Source organism: Leuciscus leuciscus, assembly GCF_965113295.1.
Source record: "Leuciscus leuciscus genome assembly, chromosome: 25".
Classification (NCBI taxonomy): Eukaryota; Metazoa; Chordata; class Actinopteri; order Cypriniformes; family Leuciscidae; genus Leuciscus; species Leuciscus leuciscus.
Window position 1 is genome coordinate 13,233,086 of NC_138724.1, and position 22,800 is coordinate 13,255,885.

Here is a 22,800-nt window from a genome sequence, read left to right on the forward strand (position 1 = left end):
TGTATATATTTAAGAATTTGTATTTATTTATATATAAATTATTTATATTTATATATAATATAAATTATGTATAAATACATATACAGTATATACATGCAAATATTTCTTAAATATATACATGCATATGTGTGTATTTATATATACTAAATAATTATACACAGTACACACACATATATTATGCAAACACAAACTTTTATTTTGGATGCGATTAATCGCGATTAATCTTTGCCCAGCACTAATAAATTGATAAAGTTATTGTGTCACAGTTGCTGTAGAAACAGTCAGTGATTTGAGATGCATCTTGGGACTGCACATGTGCATTGGCTGGTCCTGCCTGAAAAAATAAGCTTTTTTAGTGCTATTTGAGCACAAGAAACAACATTTATGGGACAGTTCATGTCAGATTTTGTTGCTGATTTGAAATCTTTTTAAAATACTCTAATCTTTAAAAATATTTAAAACCTTCAAACTTCAAGATTTTAAAAATGTTTCAGTCTTTCAACTTACAACTTGTTAAACCATTTTAAACATTAAGACTAAGCTTTCTCAAGCATACATCAAAGTTTATCAAAAGCCTTTCTGTGTAGTTCTAAATAATATCACTGCCAATATATTGAAGTACTTTTTCTCGTTTTACCTGTCCGATGTTGGAGTAACATTAAAAGATGACACATCAAACATTATAAAGGTTTAGGTTTGGTTTGCATTCAGCAGGCCATGTGTTTTTGGACTTCAGACTTGAATGGCTATTAAGTCCTACTAGTTCATGATTGTGATGCTTTAAAACAGTGGTTTTCAACAGGTGGTCCGCGGCGGCATTGCATGTGGTCCGTGACATGCATTCCAGCCTACGTAATTTCACTATTAAAAGCACTTTTTTTTCCATAAAAAAAAAGTTTGTCTTAAAAAAAAGGCAAGTCAGTCAGTAGCCTAATAAATACATTGGCATTCAGTAAAGTGTCGAACCCATAAAAAGTAGAACCATTGTCCGCTTTACATAAAACAAATCACAACATGACCTTGTGTGAGTGAGTGAGTGAGTGAGTAGCGTTCACACCAAACGCGAATAGAGCGTCTGGCGCAAGTAATTTTCATGTCATGTCAATGTAAAGACGCGTTTACGCGCATCTGGAGGTCCTGCAGCGCGAATGAGGCAAATTGAGCATCTGGCGTGATACGCGCGAGTGATTTGAGGGTGAGAGAGAGAGAGAGAATTCTGATTAGTCGAGAGGATGTATCGCGTTTAGGCTAAAAATAGGTTTGGCGCTTATCGCGATTGGGAAAGAAACTGCATCTTGCAGTACATTTTAAACAAGGAAATATAGCGATTTGGCATGAAATGTTGATGGAGCCGTGAATAGGTTCAGTACACAGCAAAATGACATGACAAACTCATTTAAAAAAAAAAAAAAGCCATTTCCTCAATTCGACGTCTGACTGTGCTATCTGACAAAGGAATCCACACACTATATTTTGGGGATATTTAATTTAATTTTATCAATCAATAAATTCTACTAGAAACAAACCTTGTTGTAGGCTATTATTTTAATTTAATACTGTGAAGCTGCTTTGATACAATCTGTATTGTGAAAAGCGCTATACAAATATACTTGACTTGACACTACACACACAATAGTGGGCCGCCGATTACTTGTTAGTTAGAATGGTGGTCCCTGGCACAGAACCAGTTGAAAACCCCTGCTTTAAAATCTCTGATTGTTTAGTTTAATAGTTTCAGTGCAATTGAGGTCTAAAGTCTCTTGATGGAGTTGTATGATTATATTCTGCCCTTTAGCACAAGAGATGAACATGCGCCAGGAAACTATGGTCTTCTGGACCAGGTGGCTGCCCTTCATTGGGTTCAGGAGAACATCCACAGCTTTGGGGGCGACCCTGGATTAGTGACCATCTTTGGAGAGTCTGCTGGAGGAGTTAGTGTGTCTTTACATGTAAGAAAAAAATAATAATATTTTTTTATATATATACAGCGGGGGAAATAAGTATTGAACACATCATCATTTTTCTCAGTAAATATATTTCCAAAGGTGCTATTGACATGAAATGTTCACCAGATGTTGGTAACAACCCAAGTAAGCCATACATACAAAGAAACAAACAAAAATAAGTTCAGAAATTAAGTTATGTGTAATAATGTGAAATGACACAGGGAAAAAGTATTGAACACATGAAGAAAGGGAGGCGCAAAAAGGCATGGAAAGCCAAGACAACTGCTGAAAACTTACAGTAATTAAAAAGCAATCCAGCCCCCTGTCAGTGGAAATTAATAACAGCTGGTTCAGTCCCAAATGATGGCCTACAAAAAGGTCTCGTTGCCAAGGTGTCACACAAGACACATCTCATGATGGGTAAAAGCAAAGAGCTGTCTCAAGACCTTCGCAACCTAATTGTTGCAAAACATAAGGATGGCATTGGTTATAGGCGCCATTCTAAGCTTCTGAATGGTCCAGTGAGCACTTTTGGGGCCATAATACGGAAGTGGAAAGACAATAATTTCAGCATAAATTTGCCTCGACCAGTGCTCCTCGCAAGATTTCTGATAGAGGAGTGAAAAGAATAATCAGAAGAGTTGTCCAAGAGCCAACACCAAGTTGTATGGTGTTTTTAGGGTAATGTGCACTGCCATTTCTCCTCCAAATATGGTGTGTATTATGGCATCCAAACAGTTCAATTTTGCTCGCATGTGACCACACTATATTCTCCCAGTATTTCACTGGCTTTTCCAAATGTTGTGCAGCAAACTTTAAATGAGCTTCAACATGCTTTTTTTTCAGTAATGGAGTCTTGTGTGGTGAGCGTGCATACAGGCCATGGCGGTGGAGTGCATTACTTACTGTTTTCTTTGAGACAACAGTACCTGCTATCTGCAGGTCTTTTTGAAGCTCTCCACAAGTGATCCTTGGCTCGCGGACAACTCTTCTGATTATTCTTTTCACTCCTCTATCAGAAATCTTGCGAGGAGCACTGGTCGAGGTAAATTTATGGTGAAATTATTGTCTTTCCACTTCCGTATTATGGCCCCAAAAGTGCTCACTGGACCATTCAGAAGCTTAGAATGGCGCCTATAACCAATGCCATCCTTATGTTTTGCAACAATTAGGTTGCGAAGGTCTTGAGACAGCTCTTTGCTTTTACCCATCATGAGATGTGTCTTGTGTGACACCTTGGCAACGAGACCTTTTTGTAGGCCATCATTTGGGACTGAACCAGCTGTTATTAATTTCCACTGACAGGGGGCTGGATTGCTTTTTAATTACTGTAAGTTTTCAGCAGTTGTCTTGGCTTTCCATGCCTTTTTGCGCCTCCCTTTCTTCATGTGTTCAATACTTTTTCCCTGTGTCATTTCACATTATTACACATAACTTAATTTCTGAACTTATTTTTGTTTGTTTCTTTGTATGTATGGCTTACTTGGGTTGTTACCAACATCTGGTGAACATTTCATGTCAATAGCACCTTTGGAAATATATTTACTGAGAAAAATGATGACGTGTTCAATACTTATTTCCCCCGCTGTATGTCGGTCAGTAACGCTCCTGTTTTGTTCCTGTCTCTATGAATCCCCTCCTTTTAAAAAAGCAAAATGTGCTCTGATTGGTCGGCTGGACCAGTGTGCTGTGATTGGTCAACCGTTTCAAGCATGTTTGGGAAATGTCACACCCCTTACCATAACCGCGAGTTCCCTTTCGAAGGAACTCCTCGCTGTGTCAGTTGCTGACGCTACGGAGATGTGTCCTGTGAAACCCTGTGTGTGAAGTACGAGAGAGTGCCCAGGCATACAGAAGGGTGCCTGCATTACACGTCATCAGCTTTTTTGTCTTCAGGAAGCCGCTTTGTTTGAATGCGGGTGTGAAGATTAGAGTCTGTTGGAGCGCATTCAACTCTCGAGGGAGCTAGATACGCTCATTGCAATGCATTTGAGGTAAGAAGTTCTGTTCTTGCTTGATTCTCTTTAGAGCGATGAGAATCAAGCGTTTGCTCAGAGCACGTTCGGCTTTTGAGGGAGTTGAATGCATTCATTCTGAAGCATTTGCTGTGAGAAGCTTCACCCTTGCTTGACTCTCTCTTGAGGGATGAGAGTTGAGAGTCTGCACTTCGTTGTGCTGCCGAGGGCGGGATTGATAATGGGGAATGTAGGTGGAGCTTGGGAAGGAGTCTGTCAGGAGTTTTTTTTTTTCTTTTTGGGCTTCTCCTGCTAGCTCTGTTGTTCTCATGTGGGTTCAGGAAGTACCTCTGCGGGCGCTTCTGACCTGGCTGAGTGCATTTTAATGTGGCGTGTCTAGTTGTGAGGAATTCGATGCAGAGAGAGAGTTGAGGCAGGTGTTATTAATAATACACCTCCTCCGCTGCCCCACATATAAGTCTGTGAACCTTTTATTTCTCACAGATCTTCTCATTGAGTTGTCGAGATCATGGAGGAATCTGGTTCAGCTCGTATAGTGTGTCCCGTGTAGGTCAATTATTCACATGAGGAGGGACTGTGCATTGGTCATTCAGTGGTTGCTATAATTGCTACAGAGAGGCATCTGTGACAAAGAAAATGTGTTCTTATTGATGCTCTGATGTCACACTCTGACCTCTACGGATTGCCGGTGAGGTGGTAGTAGAGAAGTTACAAAGGCGAGGTCTCAGTCAGCAGCTTTCAGGAGATATATCCCTTGCTGGTGGTCTTGAAGGAGTAGTCATTACCCCTCTCTCCCTAGGCCTAGCACCCCCCAACCCCCCCCCCCCCCCCCCCCCCCCCATTCAGTTTACGCTGATTTTGGGGTCTTCCTTCATGGTCCTGCAGGTGTTTTTTCTATGGAGAAATTAAAGAGGTCTATCACCCTCTCCAGCTTTTTAGGCTTGGAGATTAGAGCGGGTGCAGTTGATCTCTGCTCGCTACTCTAGGAGAACCCTGCTTAATGCTTACATCCTGCTTTTGCAGAGGCTTAAGCACAGAGTATGGACTAACGTTAAGACCGTGAGTCGTGATGAGATGATGTAATCCACTATCTTATCTGGTCCAGAGCAATGCTGTTGTTCAGTCTGTTCTTCTGGGGCTTAGGTCCAGAGGATAGACTGATGTTAAGTGAAAGTGTGAAGCTGCAGTGAGATGAGGTGATCTGCTTTCTTATCTGGTCCAGAGCAATGCAGTTTTTCAGCATGCTCCTCTGTAATGTCTACTGAGGGCCGCTGAAGGTGTTGGTTATGGTGAGATAATTCAACTCCTTCACTTTTAAAGGATGCCCTCCCTCCAGCTGGGGGATGTAATGCAGAATGTGGCCGCAAGGGAGAGGAGGTTTGATGGGTTTAAAAGCCGGTGTTTTTATAACACTTCCATCAGTTCCTCCTCCAGTGTATTCAGCTGGGAGGTGTTCGTGTAAGCAATTTTTTGTGAGGATGGGCAGAGGTGATATTGCCGTATAGCACTCTTCCTTGGTGAACTCGCTGGGATAATAGCATCTGTTGAGTTGAGCTTGAGTGACTGGGATTTGAAGTAGGGTTGAGCTCCCGAGCAGGGTGAGCACGAGTAGAGCTTGACAGCTGAGATTGAGTATGGAAAATTCCACTTTCTTACTTGTTGTCCTCCCCAAATTGTCATATTGGGTTTGAAGCAGGATTATGCGCCTTGTAAATGGGTTGATCCCTGTCCCCAGGCTACTCTAAGGTTGCAGTGGGGCTTTGAGTGGTTGGATCACGGTTTGCAAACCATTTTCTATTGCTTCTTCAGCCCATTAGTCTGGTTTATCTTGGAAGCTGAGGAATTCTTTCTTTGCATGCTCCCTTCGGTACATTGCTTCCCTTTAGGCTTGTTCAGTCCTGGTAGGGTTATATGTAGAGTTGCTGTGAGCTACACTGTATTTCATCTATCGCCTGGTTCAGCTGCTAGATGTAGTGCTATAGGTTTAGCTGAGGTTATGTCTATAGTCTCCCCTGTTAGCTCTGCTCTTAGGGGCTCTGGGCTGTCCTGGTGCTGTGGCTCAGACTGGTTTAATACAAGAGTTCACATTTCATATAAAGCTGAGTATGGAGGCTTTGGATTTTTTCCTGGAGTCTATAACACTGAGCTTCTTGGTAGCATGGCTGTGGTGTTACAGGATGTGTCTAATTTGGTTGCTGGTAATTAGGTTTCTCTGGGTCGAGGCCCATCAAGTACTTCAGTGCTTAAAGCCTGGTTCACATGGCAGGATAATTAGGCCGATTTTAGCCCATATTCACCCCTTCCGACAATCTTAAGGATGCTCCGATTATCGTAAAATAATCTGATCAGATATTCCTGCCGTGTGTGGTGTGTTAAGACTGCTCTCGTCTGCTCGGAAGGACGTCGGGACCACTCCGATCTCAAATCGGGGATATCTAACATGTTGGATTTTTTTGGCCCGATTTCTCCTCGTGTGTGGTGTCCCCCGGGGACAAACGAGCACGCAGCCTGTGGACTGTGGCGTGTAGCCAATCAGAAAGCGAGGTGACGAGGCGGCGAGGAAGCACCGGGAAACAAAATCAAAACAGCCGACGGCATGTCACTTCTTTGACCATCGCCTTTTCTTTTAATAAAGTTTTTTTTCCGGTTAAAAACAAACTACAAACTATCGCCACTGCATCCTCTTCGTCCGCCATGATTGTTTACTCTGAAGTCACGTTTGATTTCACGAGATTTCCCGTCTGACCTGGGAATGCTCGGGAGTCAAATCAGTTCGTGTGTGACATACACCACAGACTGTACGACCAAAACTGTTAGACCAACAATTTTAAAATCGTCCCGTGTGAACCAGGCTTAAGCCTGACAAGGTTGTGCTTGGTGACCTTCACAGCTTATAGGCAGGCATTGGTCCGCATGGTGTAGTGCAGTGGTCACCAACCTGGCACTTCATCCATGATAGAGGCGGGGTGGAGTTATGAGGTTTGACTGACACACTGACACAGCACTGAGGTACTACTGAGGTACTACTCGACCTCAGTGCTGCATTTGACACTGTCGATCACAACATACTTCTTGACAGGCTGGAAAACTGGGTGGGGCTTTCTGGGATAGTCTTAAAATGGTTCAGGTCATACTTAGATGAGAGAGGTTATTATGTGAGTATAGGAGACCATAAGTCTGAGTGGACATCCATAACATGCGGAGTCCCTCAAGGCTCAATTCTTGCACCACTCCTGTTCAACCTGTATAGGCTCCCAATGAGCCAAATAATGAGAAAGAACCAAATTGCTTACCACAGCTATGCAGACGACACACAGCTGTACTTAGCCCTATCGCCTAACGACTACAGCCCCATTGACTCCCTGTGCCGATGCATTGACGAAGTCATCAGTTGGATGTGCCAAAACTTTCTTCAGTTAAACAAAGACAAAACTGAAGTCATTACGTTTGGAAAAAAAGATTAAGTTCTCAAGGTGAACGCATACCTTCACTCTAGGGGTCAAACAACTAAACATCAAGTCAGGAATCTTGGTGTGACACTAGAGTCAGACCTTAGTTTCAGTAGTCATGTCAAAGTAATAACTAAATCAGCATACTATCATCTCAAAAATATTGCAAGAATTAGATGCTTTGTTTCCAGACAAGACTTAGAGAAACTTGTTCATGCTTTCATCACCAGCAGGGTGGATTATTGTATGGACTCCTCACTGGCCTTCCCAAAAAGACCATAAGACAGTTGCAGCTCATACAGAATGCTGCCGCAAGGATTCTGAGCAGAACCAGGAAATATGAACATATCACACCAGTCCTCAGGTCTTTACACTGGCTCCCAGTTAGATTTAGAATTGATTTTAAAGTATTATTACTGGTATATAAATCATTCAATGGCCTAGGACCTCAATACATTGCAGATATGCTCACTGAATATGAACCCAACAGATCACTCAGATCAATAGGATCATTTCAGCTAGAAATACCAAGGGTTCACTCTAAGCATGTCCGCTTTTAGCTATTATGCCAGCTGCAGCTGGAACCAGCTTCCAGAAGAGATCAGGGGCCCGTTCTTCGTACGTCGCTAACTCAGTTAGCTGGATTTGATTGTTGGCGATTTGGCATGATCTTGGATTGTTTGGTTCTTCGACGCTCATCCTCGACTTGCTGTCATAGCAACAGGTGCGCAATCTTAAACCTGCTCGCGAGCAGGCTTATTTCATGTTAACAGGATTAGACTGCGCCTTCATAAGCGGAGCTGACACAGGAAGTCCATCGCAGCGCGATAGTGCACTTTCTGAGATAAATATTTTTTCTCGTGACTCGTGAGATTGTCGTTTACATTATTAATTTGTTGGAAACGCACATTTATTTTCGACTTTTCGGAGTCTGGCTTTAACTACAGCACAAACTGTTTGCATTGCACTAATATTATTTGCACTATTGGAAATATCTTTCCTATATCTATCTTTCCTTTACACTATTGGAGATGCGGAGAACTTGATGGAAAGTGCTGTCTGTCGTGTCATTCAGAGTTTACCTGGCGCTATTAGGTTTAAAAAACAGTTTTAGGTTTGTTTGTTTTTTTGGTGGCATTTCCAAGCCACTGTTGTAAAGCCTGTTTTTTTTTAGGCTATCATAATTTTTTATGAAGATCATGCAATCATGACCATGCCGATTACAGTATGTCACTCTGGCTTCACTAACGTGATTGGTACCATAGACTATAGGCTATAGACTGCCATCAAGGCCTCAATGAAGGGGATTATGTGAACAGAAAGGGGGTTCACAATGTAAATGTGCAGCCCAGTTACTATTGGGATTCTTAATATTCCAGATTAGTAATATTATATAAAATAAAAAAAGGCAGTTGACTTAAATCTTCCATATCACACATGTGAAAGCAAAATGGCCAGGATCTTTGCATGACTTAAGAATTTTCAGAGATTCACATGTATGCACATTATTTGAAAGTGGTAAGGAAAGTTCCACAATTAAATATCAAGCTCACTGTATTACATACACTTATGCTGATCCTAACAGAACTGCATTTTTTCATAGGTGATTATGACATGTTCCTGCCTGCAGACAGGTGTTTTATGGCCCCATTCCCTGACCCAAACCAGTTACAATGCAGCTCTAGCCAGGACAAGGGCACACAATGAAATGAACTGGCTAACTAAAGGGAAGATTTCAGTATCTGAAAAGTCTGAGGGTTGCACACCTGACAGGGCCTGTGACATTGTTGCATGTGCCATATTACACAACATTGCCAAAAAACCCAAACAACTTTCATTAAATGTTTAATAAAAGACAAATATGCTTAGTTCCTTGAGTTTTATTTCAATTGTTCTTAAAGAAAAGCCAGTGGTCAAGTGCCTGCAACAAGAGATATTAGACGCATGCCTCATGCAACAAATAAAAAGGAAAAGTTAGCTATACACTGCCCAGCTGTAGGCCTATGTCTCCTCTGTCTGTGCAGACTCTTCTGTAGGCCTTTCTGTAGATGTGGAATCCTGCAACTTATATTGCAGCCATAAAGCATACAAGTATAAATTAAGTAATTTATGTAAAAGTTATTTATGCACTTGCAGGTAGGCTAGTGCATATACATATGACAGTTATCTGAGAGGGTTTATTCACTGTCCAGTGCAATGGAAACAAATGGACATTACAAAATCTTATACCTACTTTCTTTCCTTTGGAAAGTTAGAAAATGTCCACTTACTGCACATATTTCAGCCAACACTTTCTTGGGAACAGATACAAGTGTTGGTGTATTATGTAAAAGTGCACAAAAGAGGAAAACACAGTGTCATTACAATGAACTACACTCGGGAAAAATGTGATCAAAACTGTAACTCATGGCAAAATATTTTTACATTAACATAAGTTTATCAGTTTTCACTTTCACAAGTCAAAGCAATTCATCATTACTCAAGATTTAACAGTTGAAATGACTATACGGCCTTAATTTAATGCAGCAAAAATGATTTTACTGTGTAGGCTACTAAGATCTTTTTTCTTGGTTGCTTTTATAAACAGACAACCATTTATTTAACAGTGGCTTTTATAAAAGAGACTATAATATAACTAAAAATTACCATTATGTAAAATATTTTTGTACTTCACTTTTATTTGTTCCCATGTGTGGTGACTCTGACATTACAATGAACAAAGTAATTATGCAATTATTAAAATACAAATATATAGGCTATTAAGTGATAAAAACATCTAACATGGCCACTTCTTACGGATTTAAATTGTCTGCTACTTTTTGCCAGCCCTCTCTCCTGGCTTTTGTAGACTTTGAGGTGTTCCCTGGCGTTTTGATTAAACATTAAAATTCCGAATAAACTTGGACTATTAGTTCTTGCTCTGCTGAGGAGAAAAACTGAGCGCGCTCTTTGGCCACGCTGAGCAGCCAATAGCAGCGTTGCTGATCAATGTATCGATACATATCCCCTTTAAACCAGCGCATGAACGCGCAATTATCTCACTAACTCAATCCAGCTATACTAATCATAACTGGCAGGTGTGTTCAAAGAACCTAATTAGCCAGATCATGAATGAATGAATGAATGAATGAATGAATGAAATCTTTATTTCGAACAATTAATAAAATAATAATACAAATTAAACAAGACAGCAATGCGTATGAAATATATCCATACAAATAAATAAACAAGGTTTTTTTTTTTTTTTTAAGCTTAATAATCAACCTGTTCGAAAAGGGATAGGTAGAAGCCCTAGGCTTATCAAGACCTACCCCCAGTAACTACCCAAACCAATTCACAATCGAACAAGATAAATCAAACATAACGTTTTAAATAATACAAAAACAAAACAAAAAAAACTACTAAATTAAAATAATGCTTTATCTTAATATTAAGACAAAGAAAAAAATCATAAACAAAAAACCATTATCAAGCAGCATTTACAACCATAATGAATTATCATTCACCCTCTCCACTTCTGTACTTATCAAAAATAAAACTTTTGTACCTTTTTTTAAATTGCAACATATTAACACTTTGTTTGATCGAACTGCTCAGACCATTCCACAAAAGCACCCCACAAATCGAAATACACATACTTTTGAGTTTTGTCCGAGTCCTATGTTGACTCAAATTTAAATCCCCTCTCAAGTTATAACCCCCAACCCTATCTGTAAATAACTGTTGTATGTTTCCAGGCAACTGTTTATTTATTGCTTTATAAATTAATTGAGCGGTCTTAAATTTAACAAGATCATTAAACTTTAGAGTGTGCAATTTTAAATATAGTAAATTAGTATGCTCATGATATCCTACCTTATTTACTATCCTAATTGCTCTTTTTTGTATTGTGCTTAATGTTTGTAAGGTGGTTTTGTAGGTGTTGCCCCATACTTCAACACAATAATTTAAATAAGGCAACACAAGTGAACAATACAAAATAAAAAGTGCTTTTTTACTCAATACATGCCTTGCTTTCCCCATTACTCCAGTACTCTGCACTACTTTTGTTCTAACATATTTGATATGGGGTTTCCAACAAATTTTATGATCAAGAATCACACCCAAAAATTTATTTTCATACACTCTTTCAATTTTAACATTATTAATCATAACTTTTACTTTTACCGGTTTTACGATTACCAAACAGCATAAATTTTGTTTTATCTAGATTTAACGATAATTTATTTAAGTCAAACCATATTTTTAACTTATTAACTTCTGATGTGACCACCTCCAAAAGCTGCTTCAGATTTTCCCCTGAACAGAATATATTAGTATCATCAGCAAAAATCACAAATTTTAAGAGGTTAGTCACCCTACATATGTCATTTATGTACATAATAAATAATTTTGGACCCAATATTGACCCCTGTGGTACTCCACAGGTGATACCCAAGCACTCCGATCTGTACTCCCCCATTTGAACAAATTGTAGTCTGTTAGTTATGTAACTTTTCATCCAATCTAATGCAACTCCTCTGATACCATACTTTTCCAATTTATTGATTAACAAACGATGATCGATTGTATCGAAAGCTTTTTTTAAATCAATAAATACTCCCACTGCATATTGTTTGTTATCTATAGCACTGGTAATGTTTTCAATTAACTCCATTAATGCCATTGATGTAGATCTGTTTGACCTAGATCCATACTGACTATCAACCAATAATTCATGCTTCTCAATAAAATTATCCATTCTAATTACATACAATTTTTCTAATATTTTAGAGAACTGAGAGAGTAAAGACAATGGCCTATAATTCGTGAATTGATTTCTCTCTCCAGATTTATATAGTGGAATGATTTTAGCAATTTTCATATTGCTTGGGAATACACCTGTTTTGAAAGACAAATTATAAATATGAGTTAATGGTTTAACAATTGCACCAATAACATCCTTAATTAAAACCATATCAATATCATTCACGTCTGTTGACTTTTTATTCTTACAATTGTTTACAATTTCAATAATCTCAATTTCCTCAGCTGGTTTCAAAAACATAGAGTTAGGGTTACTGTCTAAATAATCCACTGCCTTCACCTCACCTTCAGTCTGTGGATTTTTTATTACATCAGCCAGCTTTGCTCCCACACTTACAAAGAAATTATTAAACCCATTGACTACATCTTTCATGTTGCTTAAAGTCCTCTCATTATCTATAAAATACTGAGGGTATTTTTTATTCATTGGTCCATTCCTTATAATATTATTTAGCACTTTCCATATACCCTTGATATCATTCACATTCAAATCCAGACTCAAAACACTTCTGTTTAGCTATGCATTTACTGAATGAGCACTGTGCCACTGTTCGTCCGACTGTTTGTACTGTACTGTATTTTATTTTATTTTTCTAAACTGTTTTAATTATTCTTATTTCTTTTTATTATTTTAATTGCTTCTATGTAAAGCACTTTGAATTGCCATTGTGTATGAAATGTGCTATATAAATAAACTTGCCTTGCCTTGCCTTGACACACTGAGAAGCCAATGCAGTTACAAGGTTTAGTCACAATCTCTTTTTAACACTTTTCATTGGTTACATATACGCTAAACCCATAAGGCTGATATTCCAATAAGACTTTCAAGTATTTTTCAGTCAAAAAATGAGCATTATGTCATTGAACCAAAACATTTCTAAAAAAAATTCACAGGTTCTATCACCATTATCTGCAAACCTCTTCCATCATGCTATCGCAGAGAGCGGTACAGCAGCAATGGATGCTCTCATGAGTCCCAACCCTCTTGCATTAGCTCAGGTCTGTTACACCTGTTCAAATTCTAATCAAATTCATTTAGAACGTTCTGTAGTCAAAATGAAATAAATTTACTGTAAATTTCACTTGTTTCTCTCTAGGCTGTAGGAAATATATCTGGCTGTGATATCTCCAGCACAAAGACGATCGTTGACTGTGTGAGGCAGCTGACAGAAGAAGACATCTTGACAATTGCTAAGGTCTGTCTGTCCAAATACTAGTCTTTCTAATTGAATCTCTGTGAACACTCATACATTTATGCAAACAGTCCACCTATGCACTAAACGGTGTGTTGTCTTTTGAAACAGGAGCATCCAGAGTTTCGTTTTGGAGTGACAGTGGATGGCCATTTCCTTCCAATTCCTGCTGCAGATCTTCTTCAATCCCACCAGTTTACTAAAGTGCCTCTGATCACCGGAATCACTAATGATGAGTGTGGATATATGCTGCCTAATGTAAAGACAGACCTTTTTACTTTTAAAATTTGTACAAATACAAACACGAGATTTGTTTTTCCAAATATTAGAACTTCAGTCAGAATTTTACAGTATATTCACATTTAGCAAATGTTTTTCCATAGTTCTTGTCACCTCCAGGATGGACAGATGGGATGGACATAGAGCAGATCGTGCCGTTTTTGACCATGTTTAATCATGCTGTAAGAGAGTTGCATCTTCAATTATACATATATAGTCCACCAAAGCCAAACTATTTCAAAAGTTGTTATGATTGAAATATATTAAATTATAAATTATATTATTAATTTCATAACAACTTTTGAAATAGTTTGGTTTGGTGGACTAGATCTGTTACACTGCTGCTTTTGAGTATTGCTGCTGTTGCAGAGCAAGAATGGACTTGCTACTGTCATAGATCTAGGCAAGTGGAGCTGGTGGAGGTGGAGGCTTTTAGAGGAACTCTGATAGTAAGCTGCAAGACTAGCCTATATGGTTTGTAGTTTAAAAATACTTTAAACTTTTAAAATAATATTTCTGGTCTATTTTTATCCCCTTTAGCTCCAAGATCAGTCAATTCTTGAGCTTGTTTTAAATGAGTATCTGGGCACATCCACTGACAGGATCAAAATCCGAGATGGTTTTCGAGAGATGTTAGGAGACTCTTTGTTCAACATCCCAGCTCGCAAAGTAGCGAATTTCCACAGAGGTGAGAGTTTGTTCAATGCGCTGTAGAAGTATGAGCGTATTAAATTTGTAGAATTCTGTTATACACAACAATAATTATCAATTTCATCTATTTCTAGATGCTGGTGCACCAGTATACGTGTATGAATTCCAACATTCTCCCAATATACTTCAAAAGAAAAGACCCAGTTTTGTTGGAAGTGACCATGGAGATGAAATTGCATTTGTTTTTGGTTTTTGCTTTGCTGATGGAAGTATAAAGCTGGAAGGTACAACCCATAGACTGTAAAAAATATGGACAAAGCGTCTGTGACGTCACCCATAGACTTCTGAAGAACGGTTTTGAGGCCGTTTATGGGGGGTATGGGCGGCGCCATATTTCAATACAAATGTTCAGAAAGGATAACTTACAGGTATGATGTGTTGTGTCAGATCATGGCCGAGACGTCAAATTTCAGGAATTCCACTCGGCGCAGCCTATGCTCGTTGTCAGCTGTCAATCAAGCTGTCAATCGCGCCCTTATTTGTCATACATTTTATATCTAAATACGATCTAAACTAACGAGTTAGAAAAAAATTCACCCCCCTCACAGTTGTCAGGCACTCGGAACCTATCGAAAAATACAATAAAAGTCCATGGGACCAACCTGTAAAAACATGAATTTATGCTGTGAAAACGGACATTTTAATATGGGGGCTATGGACATTTGCTCCCTTTTGGGACCTTCCCCTAGCGGATTTTTCAAGAATGTTGCCGCTTGGTACAACCCCAATAATATTAGGAAATATAACAAATAGATTTAGTGTTTTAGAAGTACGGTCACACTAGCGAACTTTCACAAAATCTTACAGAAAATGCATTGTATATTGTCAGCAGTGTAGCGATGTATGAGGCACAGCTCAGAGAAATCACTTTCAGACCAAGCAGCTTTCAGTTGGTCAACACAGTGAATTTGCTTTAACATGTTGTGAAATCTGCGTGAGGAAAACTTTCGGTCTCACACAAAATATCCAGTCATGTGTATTACTATTTAAATGACTGGATTTCGACTGAAAATTTGCAGAAACACGTTAAATGTGACCATACCTTAAGATCTCAAACTTTAATCTCATTGAAATCTTTTACCACAACAGTTGTCAAAGTAAGGATTTTATAGGTAGTGACAATCAATACAGTGTCTCTCTTTGTTTTTCCTTTTTAACGTCTTTCTTCCCGTTTTAATTCAGGTGAACTCTCAAAAGAAGAAAATGAACTTTGTAGATCTGTCATGAATTACTGGGGCAACTTTGCTCGCACTGGGTGAGTGAGACAAATCTCATGTCCTGATTTTGCAGAGTCAGACGTGTTTCTGGGACAACATATTTTGTTGATACTGGGACAACATTCCTATCTGAATATTTTATCTAACCCTCTCCATACCCCTTAAGCTAACCCTACTCATAACTTATCCCTAAAATCAGAGGGAAATGATAGATGATAGATGAATAACACTGATGTAGAAGCACCTAACCCTGGTTGTAAGCAGAAACTTGACATAAACTGTAAACTTGTCCCTCAAATCTGATTGGTTGATTGGAATGTTGTTCCAGGATCAACAAAGATGTTGCACAGGTTCAGCAGACAAGTCCAGGTGAAATTTTTCAGGGTGGTAGACGGATATCATGAATAAAAAGCTTTGTATAAAGGATGAAATTCTTGAAAACATTACCAAGTAGTTTGCTATAATCTTTGAAGAAGTTTGTTCAAATGTTATAAATATTTGAAACAAATCAAATGTCTGCCAAATCAAATCTTGTGGTGCAACCAATAATGCAGAAACATACACTTAAAACAGGAAGTGAAATCATAGTGAAGACCCCTGCCGTCCTCTTGAGTCAGTCAGTTAATGTTGTAAAAAGTCATGTGATGCGGCTCCCAAAAAAAACATGATATTTATGAATTAATACTGTATGGTAAATGGACTGCATTTATATAGCACTTTCACAGACCTATGGCCACCAAAGCGCTTTACATAGCCTCACATTTACCCATTCACACACCAACGGCGGTGTCAGCCATGCAAGGCGATCCAGCTCGTCGGGAGCAGCTGGGGTTAGGTGTCTTGCTCATGGACACCTCGACACTTGGTCAGGTGGAACCAGGGATTGAACCACCAACCTTCCGGTTTGTAGACAACCTACATGAACCACTAAGCCACTGCCGCCCACAATATAGTATATATTATAATTCATCATGACATTTGTAAAAAAAAAAAAAAAGAAAAAAGTTTACAGTAGGTTTAATTTGTTAAAATCAGTTAATGTATTAGTTAACTTTAATAATGAGCAATTATACTTACTAAATTTATTAACCTTTGCTAATATTAGATATAAAAAATATAGTAATATTTTGTACAAGATCTGTACATTCACATGTATTTAAATTTTAAGAAAAACATTACTTTTTTACTTGATGATTGCAATACATGACATTTTAGGGTCGTTCATTTCATACTGAAAATTAGGGCTGGTTATCGGCAAGGGCCTGACGATTCGATGCATATCACGATATATTGCAATACGATACATATCACGATATATTGCAATACGATACATATCACGATATATTGCAATACTTTAAATAGAAAAATAAAAAATGTAAAACATAATAGAGCTGAAAATACAACTTGCTGTGTACCAGCTGAGGTATTCTGTTATGTGTATCTTCCATTCCAAATTATTAGCAAAGCTTTGCATTGCAGTGAACTGTACAGTGAACACACTGAAATGAATGAAGTGCATATTGTCACTGAACACTTTTAACTAAAAATGAAGATGTCACAAAATTTATAAAACTGAAATTTCTTCTGTTGAAAATAAAACTTATTGTGACAAATGTGGGTAACCAAACAGTTGCTGGTCCCCTTTGACTTCCATATATTTTCCTACTATGGAAGCCACATTCTTCAAAACATATTATTTTGTGTTCTGCACAAGAAAGAAATGAATACAGGTTTGGAACAATGTTTGAGAGTAAAAAAGTAAAAAGTTCAACAATTTTTGGTTGAACTATCCCTTTAAGGACAAGCGGCAGCATATGTTTACTGTCATTTTAAGATCGGCACGCATCTAATATACACGCATATGACACGCACCCGATTTTCTTAAGGGTTTTTAACATGCCTAAGACTTTTGCACAGTACTGTAGTTTAAACAAATATGTATAAAAAGAATGCATTTCTAAGAGTTTGTTTTAAACTATATTTTAAAAACCTTTTTCAGGTCTCCGAATGGTCCGGGTCTCACATCGTGGCCTGAATTTGGAGCTGAAGCTGAGTATCTCAGCATTGGACTGGAACAGAAACCTGGAAAGGACCTGAAGGGAAAACACTTTAATTTCATGACTCAAACCCTTCCACGATTAATAAATAAGCGAATGGAAGGCAAGTTATCAAAGTCAGCATTGTTTCAAAATTGGCTAAGGCTCACTGTATAATAGGCTATTAAGAATGGTTGCACATTTGTTTTTGACAGGACCTGTAGCACATACCAAATTAGGATCTCTAAGAGGTTCCTTCATGACTGCGAAGGGCAAGGAAACTGTTATTAATAGCTATCTAGGTGTACCGTTTGCAAAGCCACCTGTGGGATCCCTGAGACTGGCTCCACCACTACCTGCAGAACCATGGCAAGGAGTGAGAGATGCAACCAAACAGCCACCAATGTGAGATTAAAGCAAAATTGCATTGCAATTAAATTGTCAGGCATTTTCATTTGGAAACAATCACACTTTGCTTTTTTCTTAATCCCAGGTGTTTACAGGCAAAGGAGATGCTTATAGACTTAATGGCTAATGTGTCTATAAGTATGGAGATCCCTGAAGTATCAGAGGACTGTCTTTACCTCAACATTTACACTCCTTCTAAACCTGTAGTAGACAACACCAAGTTACCTGTAAGTGTTTGGTCTGAATTTAATTGAGCCTTCCTCTATTTGTATGCATAAAAATGTATGTTGGTTAATGTTTTTTTTTCTTTTTTAATACATGATGTGCAATAGGTCATGGTTTGGATTCATGGCGGAGGTTTTTCTGCGGCCTCTGCGTCCATGTTTGACGGACATGTTTTGGCTGCTTATCAAGATGTAGTTGTAGTCTTGATCCAGTACAGACTTGGCCTACTTGGATTTTTCAGGTAAAAACATCTACAGCTTCTCAACATTCTAAGTTATTTGCTAAAAAATATTCTTTCAATTGTTCCATTGTTTCTTCAACTGTTAGCACTTTTGGCCCTGTGGATTTTTAGAAAATAAAGTCACATATCATATACTCTCATGTTCACTAAGATTGTCCAACATTGTATATGCATGCATTACAGCTTTACATTAATGCACATACATGCATTACATTAATGTTTTTTCCATCACATCTCAAATGATGATTTGTGTTTAATATCATTCTGAGGTATTTCTGAGACAATTCATTTTAAAACGACCAACTAATTTGCCTTAAAGGTGCTCTAAGTGATGCCGGGAGTGTTGACATTCGAATTGTTGTCAAACAAAACGGAGGCTAGCTAGACCCTCCCTCCTCCTCATCCCGTCTCCTCCCTCCTCCCTCCTCCCCTCCCTTCCGGCATAAAGGAAAGTCAAAGTAGTCACTTAAAACAAAGTTAAGTTTTACTGATACTTCATTCAATGTGTAATGTCACCAAGTTAGATAAATACTTTTATATATTGCAGAACAGAATGCAGAAAAAGAGAAACATTGTCTTAAAATCGTTTCGCCACCTGAGGTTATAACTATAGCTCCCATACAAGGACGCAATAATAGCAAGATAACGTTAGCTTCGCGTTTCCCAGTGAGCATAAACAACGGCGGCGTCGTAAACAAATTTAGTCAAAGTTGTCAATAGCCTATAAATGAACATTCAAATCCATAACAAACAGTGGGTGAAAACAATAATTCACACAAATTGTCGCCCTACTGTGAATTTGCTTGACAATTTACAATAGAGATTGATCGCTAGCTGAAACATATATGTTGTATTCACCAAAGCTAACGCTGACTGCATAGTTCTAGCTAATTACATCCTTGTGTTGGTTTGGCGAACATGAACGTCAATTTAGAAAGAAAAATGGATTTACCTGTTCTGCAAAAACAGAGCAACTGAATGTCGGATTGGAAGCCCTTCTGCCGGCGGAGTTCTCGCCACATTTCGAGGGTTTTTCCTATGTAAATTCGGGACTTCGCGCGTTCCTTATCCTTGTCCCTCTTCTTTACAATTTGTTCATCGGAACGTCGTCTCTTTAGTCGTGTGTCGGCCATAATTCAAACTTCCCTCTTCATGCTTCTCTCTCGTCTCTCCTCCACACCCCCTTCATGTCCACGCGCACTAACCCCCAAACCACACCCCTCAAATACTTCTTGTCGGTGATTGGCTGGAGCACTGTTTGTTGTGTTTCGTGGTGCGGGTGAGCCCAGTTTGTTTTTGTTGCCGTTTGTGGAGCCTGTGGTGTCTACAGAGACCGCGTTTTTTTACAGTGTGTTCAGGGGACAGGCAGCTAGCGGATAGTGAGGAGATGTTTGCTGTATGTGACAAAAAATGTTTTGGCCTAAAAAACGCGTGACATCACTTAGAGCACCTTTAAGAGGCTAATTTCACTGCTGTCTGTTGCTGGGATCTGTGGCCGCATAGCTCCCGTTCCAATTGGGCTATAAGCAGCCAATCATCGAGGTAGTTGAGTATGCAGATTCCCGCCTTTCCCTTGTTTATTGGAATGCCACCCCCTTGAACACGAATCTCAAGAATGGTCTGTGGTGGGGGGCTATCTGGGTACGAAAGTAGGCGTCTTTCAGATCCACTAATATAAACCAATTCCCGGGGCGAATTTGCGTGAGGATTCGTTTAATAGTTAACGTTCTGAAAGGCCATCTCATGAGGGCACGATTCAGACATCTCAGATCAAGGATAGGCCTGAGGCCGCCATCCTTCTTGGGGACGAAGAAGTAGAACTGGCAACAAACACATTGTTTCCAGTGCCCTGAACTGAGGAAGACGGGTACGCTTTGGGGGTCCTCTCCGCTTTTGGCTGGGGCTGGACGGGTGCTGAAGCTGGCCTAGGTCACTTCTGAGTCGACTGGGCCATCTTGAATAGACTGGAGGCAGTAGAGGAGCTGGCTCTTTTGGGGAAGAAGTGACGCATAGCCTGTGATGACTTATGGGCCGCAATGTAGTGCTCCACAAAGCCGTCTACCGCGGAGTCAAACAGGCCCGACGGGAGAGTCGAAAAGAGTTGTCCTGTCAGCGTCTTAAATCTGAGATTAAGCCATAAGTGGCCATCCAGCAGTAGAGGTGGCAGTTGTAGTGCACAGTGCCAAGTACGGTGTATTGTGCAGCTTCTTAAACAGTGCGGAGTCAACGTGGCCGTCAGCGGCGAATACTCTGGAGGTGAGCGCTGACGTGGGTCTGCAGGGTTTGGAGGGGTGACTAGCTACAGCCCACTCTTAGTAGCCCATAGCTACTAGCTACAGCCCACTCTACAGCCCACTCTATGATGGATTTGAAATCTGAAATTTGCTCTTAAATTTGCTCTTTTATCAATCGCCGGATGGCCACAGGAGGCCACAGGAGGAGAGATCGCTGAATCAGCTTGCTTGCAGAGCACCATTCAATCAGCTTGAATGCAGAGCGTCATTGTTCCACTGCAAGGCTCGTTCAACGGCGAGAAGAAGCGAGGAGAGCAAGAAGAGGCTTCAGTCTTCTTCGGAGCAGCGAGAGATAATCTTCGCGCTGAAGGATTCTGACTAATGGGCATTTCTGCATTGCTTATATAGGCAGCCATCCCTGCCCCTTTCGGTGGGCTAGAATGCCATTTGTCTATGCAGTTGCACAGACGTGAACCAATCAGGCTTCAGGATTCTAAGAAAATTGAGTTTTCCCCATCAGCGTCAGCGAACTGACACATTGCAAGTGAACTGTATCGAAAGGGAACTTAACTTTTGCACAATAATATTTAAAGTGTTAACAATTTCACTATCATAACTTTTTGTGATTGTAAACATATAACGGTTTATATTTTATGATGTCATAGTTTAAGACTGAAAGTCCAGGTTTGGGTAAACTGTATGTAAAAGGTATTTGAAAAGTAACAAAAATAAAACATGGCATGATAAAAATATCCCAATAAATTTGTAATGGGATCTTCATTACAACAAAAAATGATACAAATCTTAAAAAAATCTGTGAAAGCTCCAGTCCGTAACTTTTTTGGGTAAAAATTTGTCCAAAATAAATGTTTGAGCAAGTACATAACCAGCCAGTGTTCAAAACTATCTGCTTGCCTTAGCTCGATTCAAAACGGTAAGCTTGTAATAATGTTTTTAATTCCAGTGGTACTGGTGGATTTCGGCGGGACATTTGAGCATGTCTTTGCGTTATTACTTCACATCTGTTCACATAAAGAAGGAGTCTCGGATGTTGTTAACATTAACAATTTGAGAACAAAGTATAATTTGCACGTTTGACGTGATATGATAAGCGATCATTAGATTTAATCAGCGTGATTTACTGCAATGCTTTTTTTTCTCTTAACGTTAGTCAGTTGGTCTGAACAAAAGTGGATGTTACTTACTTGTTCAGATGACATTTTCCGGTGAAAATTCTTATGTTGGTCATACTTCCAAAAAGTAGAATCTGTGATTCCGAATGACAGCCACACATTCTCCTCAAAACATTGGATTTATCTGCGCTGTGCCGTGGCGAGGCACAACCTACGTAAAGTTGATAATTCCGTGAATAACTGCAATTGTATATTTCGAACAGAGATGGCGACAAAGAGGAAAAACTGCGGACTGCAGCTTTAAAGAACCCTCTGAGATATAAAAGTGCCTGAAGTAGAAGAAACTCTGACATATAAAAACAATATTTGCATTGGAAGAATTAGGGAAACCTTTCACCCTTGTGTGAAATTCCAGATGCGTGAATTCCTATTGAAATGACTAGATTTTGCCGTGAAAATTCACGAACAACAGTAAGGGCCCTATCTTGCACCCAGCGCAATTGACTTTGTACACTGACGCATGTATCATTCCTATTTTGCACCCGGGCAAAGCGGACTTTTCCCTCCACAGATGCATGTCGGTTAACTAAGAAATACACTTGCGCTCCCGGGGGCGGTTCAGCGCAAAGAGGAGGCGTGTTCCGGCGCAAACGTTCCGTCATGCTATTTTGCAGGTTTAGAAAACAATTGCGCCACTAACCAGGAAAAACTAGTTTAAAGTCAGTGGCGCGTTGCGCATGTTATTCATATGCTATTTTAAGGGCGCATGCTTGGCCATAATCAATGTAGCGTGTGCACAACGCGCACTTTGATTCTCTCATCTACACAGAAGCAGGAGTTTTCATTTTTGCAAATCATACATTATTACGATAGATAGATAGATAGATAGATAGATAGATAGATAGATAGATAGATAGATAGACAGATAGATAGATAGATAGATAGA

At 39.3% G+C, this 22,800-nt stretch overlaps 1 protein-coding gene across 4 annotated transcripts in view; it reads left to right on the plus strand.

Moving 5' to 3' along the window:
- ces2b (carboxylesterase 2b) overlaps positions 1 to 22,800 on the plus strand; it is a 93,231-nt gene that overhangs the window by 54,674 nt on the left and 15,757 nt on the right. The window contains exons 18-28 of one of the 4 annotated variants that reach the window (XM_082160391.1): positions 13,072 to 13,176; positions 13,275 to 13,373; positions 13,482 to 13,628; positions 13,754 to 13,831; positions 14,190 to 14,337; positions 14,435 to 14,584; positions 15,543 to 15,615; positions 17,577 to 17,737; positions 17,829 to 18,018; positions 18,107 to 18,248; positions 18,354 to 18,487. The exons of 2 other annotated variants lie outside the window; for them this stretch is intronic. In XM_082160391.1, coding sequence (XP_082016517.1) covers positions 13,072 to 13,176; positions 13,275 to 13,373; positions 13,482 to 13,628; positions 13,754 to 13,831; positions 14,190 to 14,337; positions 14,435 to 14,584; positions 15,543 to 15,615; positions 17,577 to 17,737; positions 17,829 to 18,018; positions 18,107 to 18,248; positions 18,354 to 18,487 — 1,427 coding nt within the window. The remainder of the gene's footprint in view (positions 1 to 13,071; positions 13,177 to 13,274; positions 13,374 to 13,481; positions 13,629 to 13,753; positions 13,832 to 14,189; positions 14,338 to 14,434; positions 14,585 to 15,542; positions 15,616 to 17,576; positions 17,738 to 17,828; positions 18,019 to 18,106; positions 18,249 to 18,353; positions 18,488 to 22,800) is intronic. One more of the 4 variants, XM_082160392.1, reaches the window with a different exon arrangement.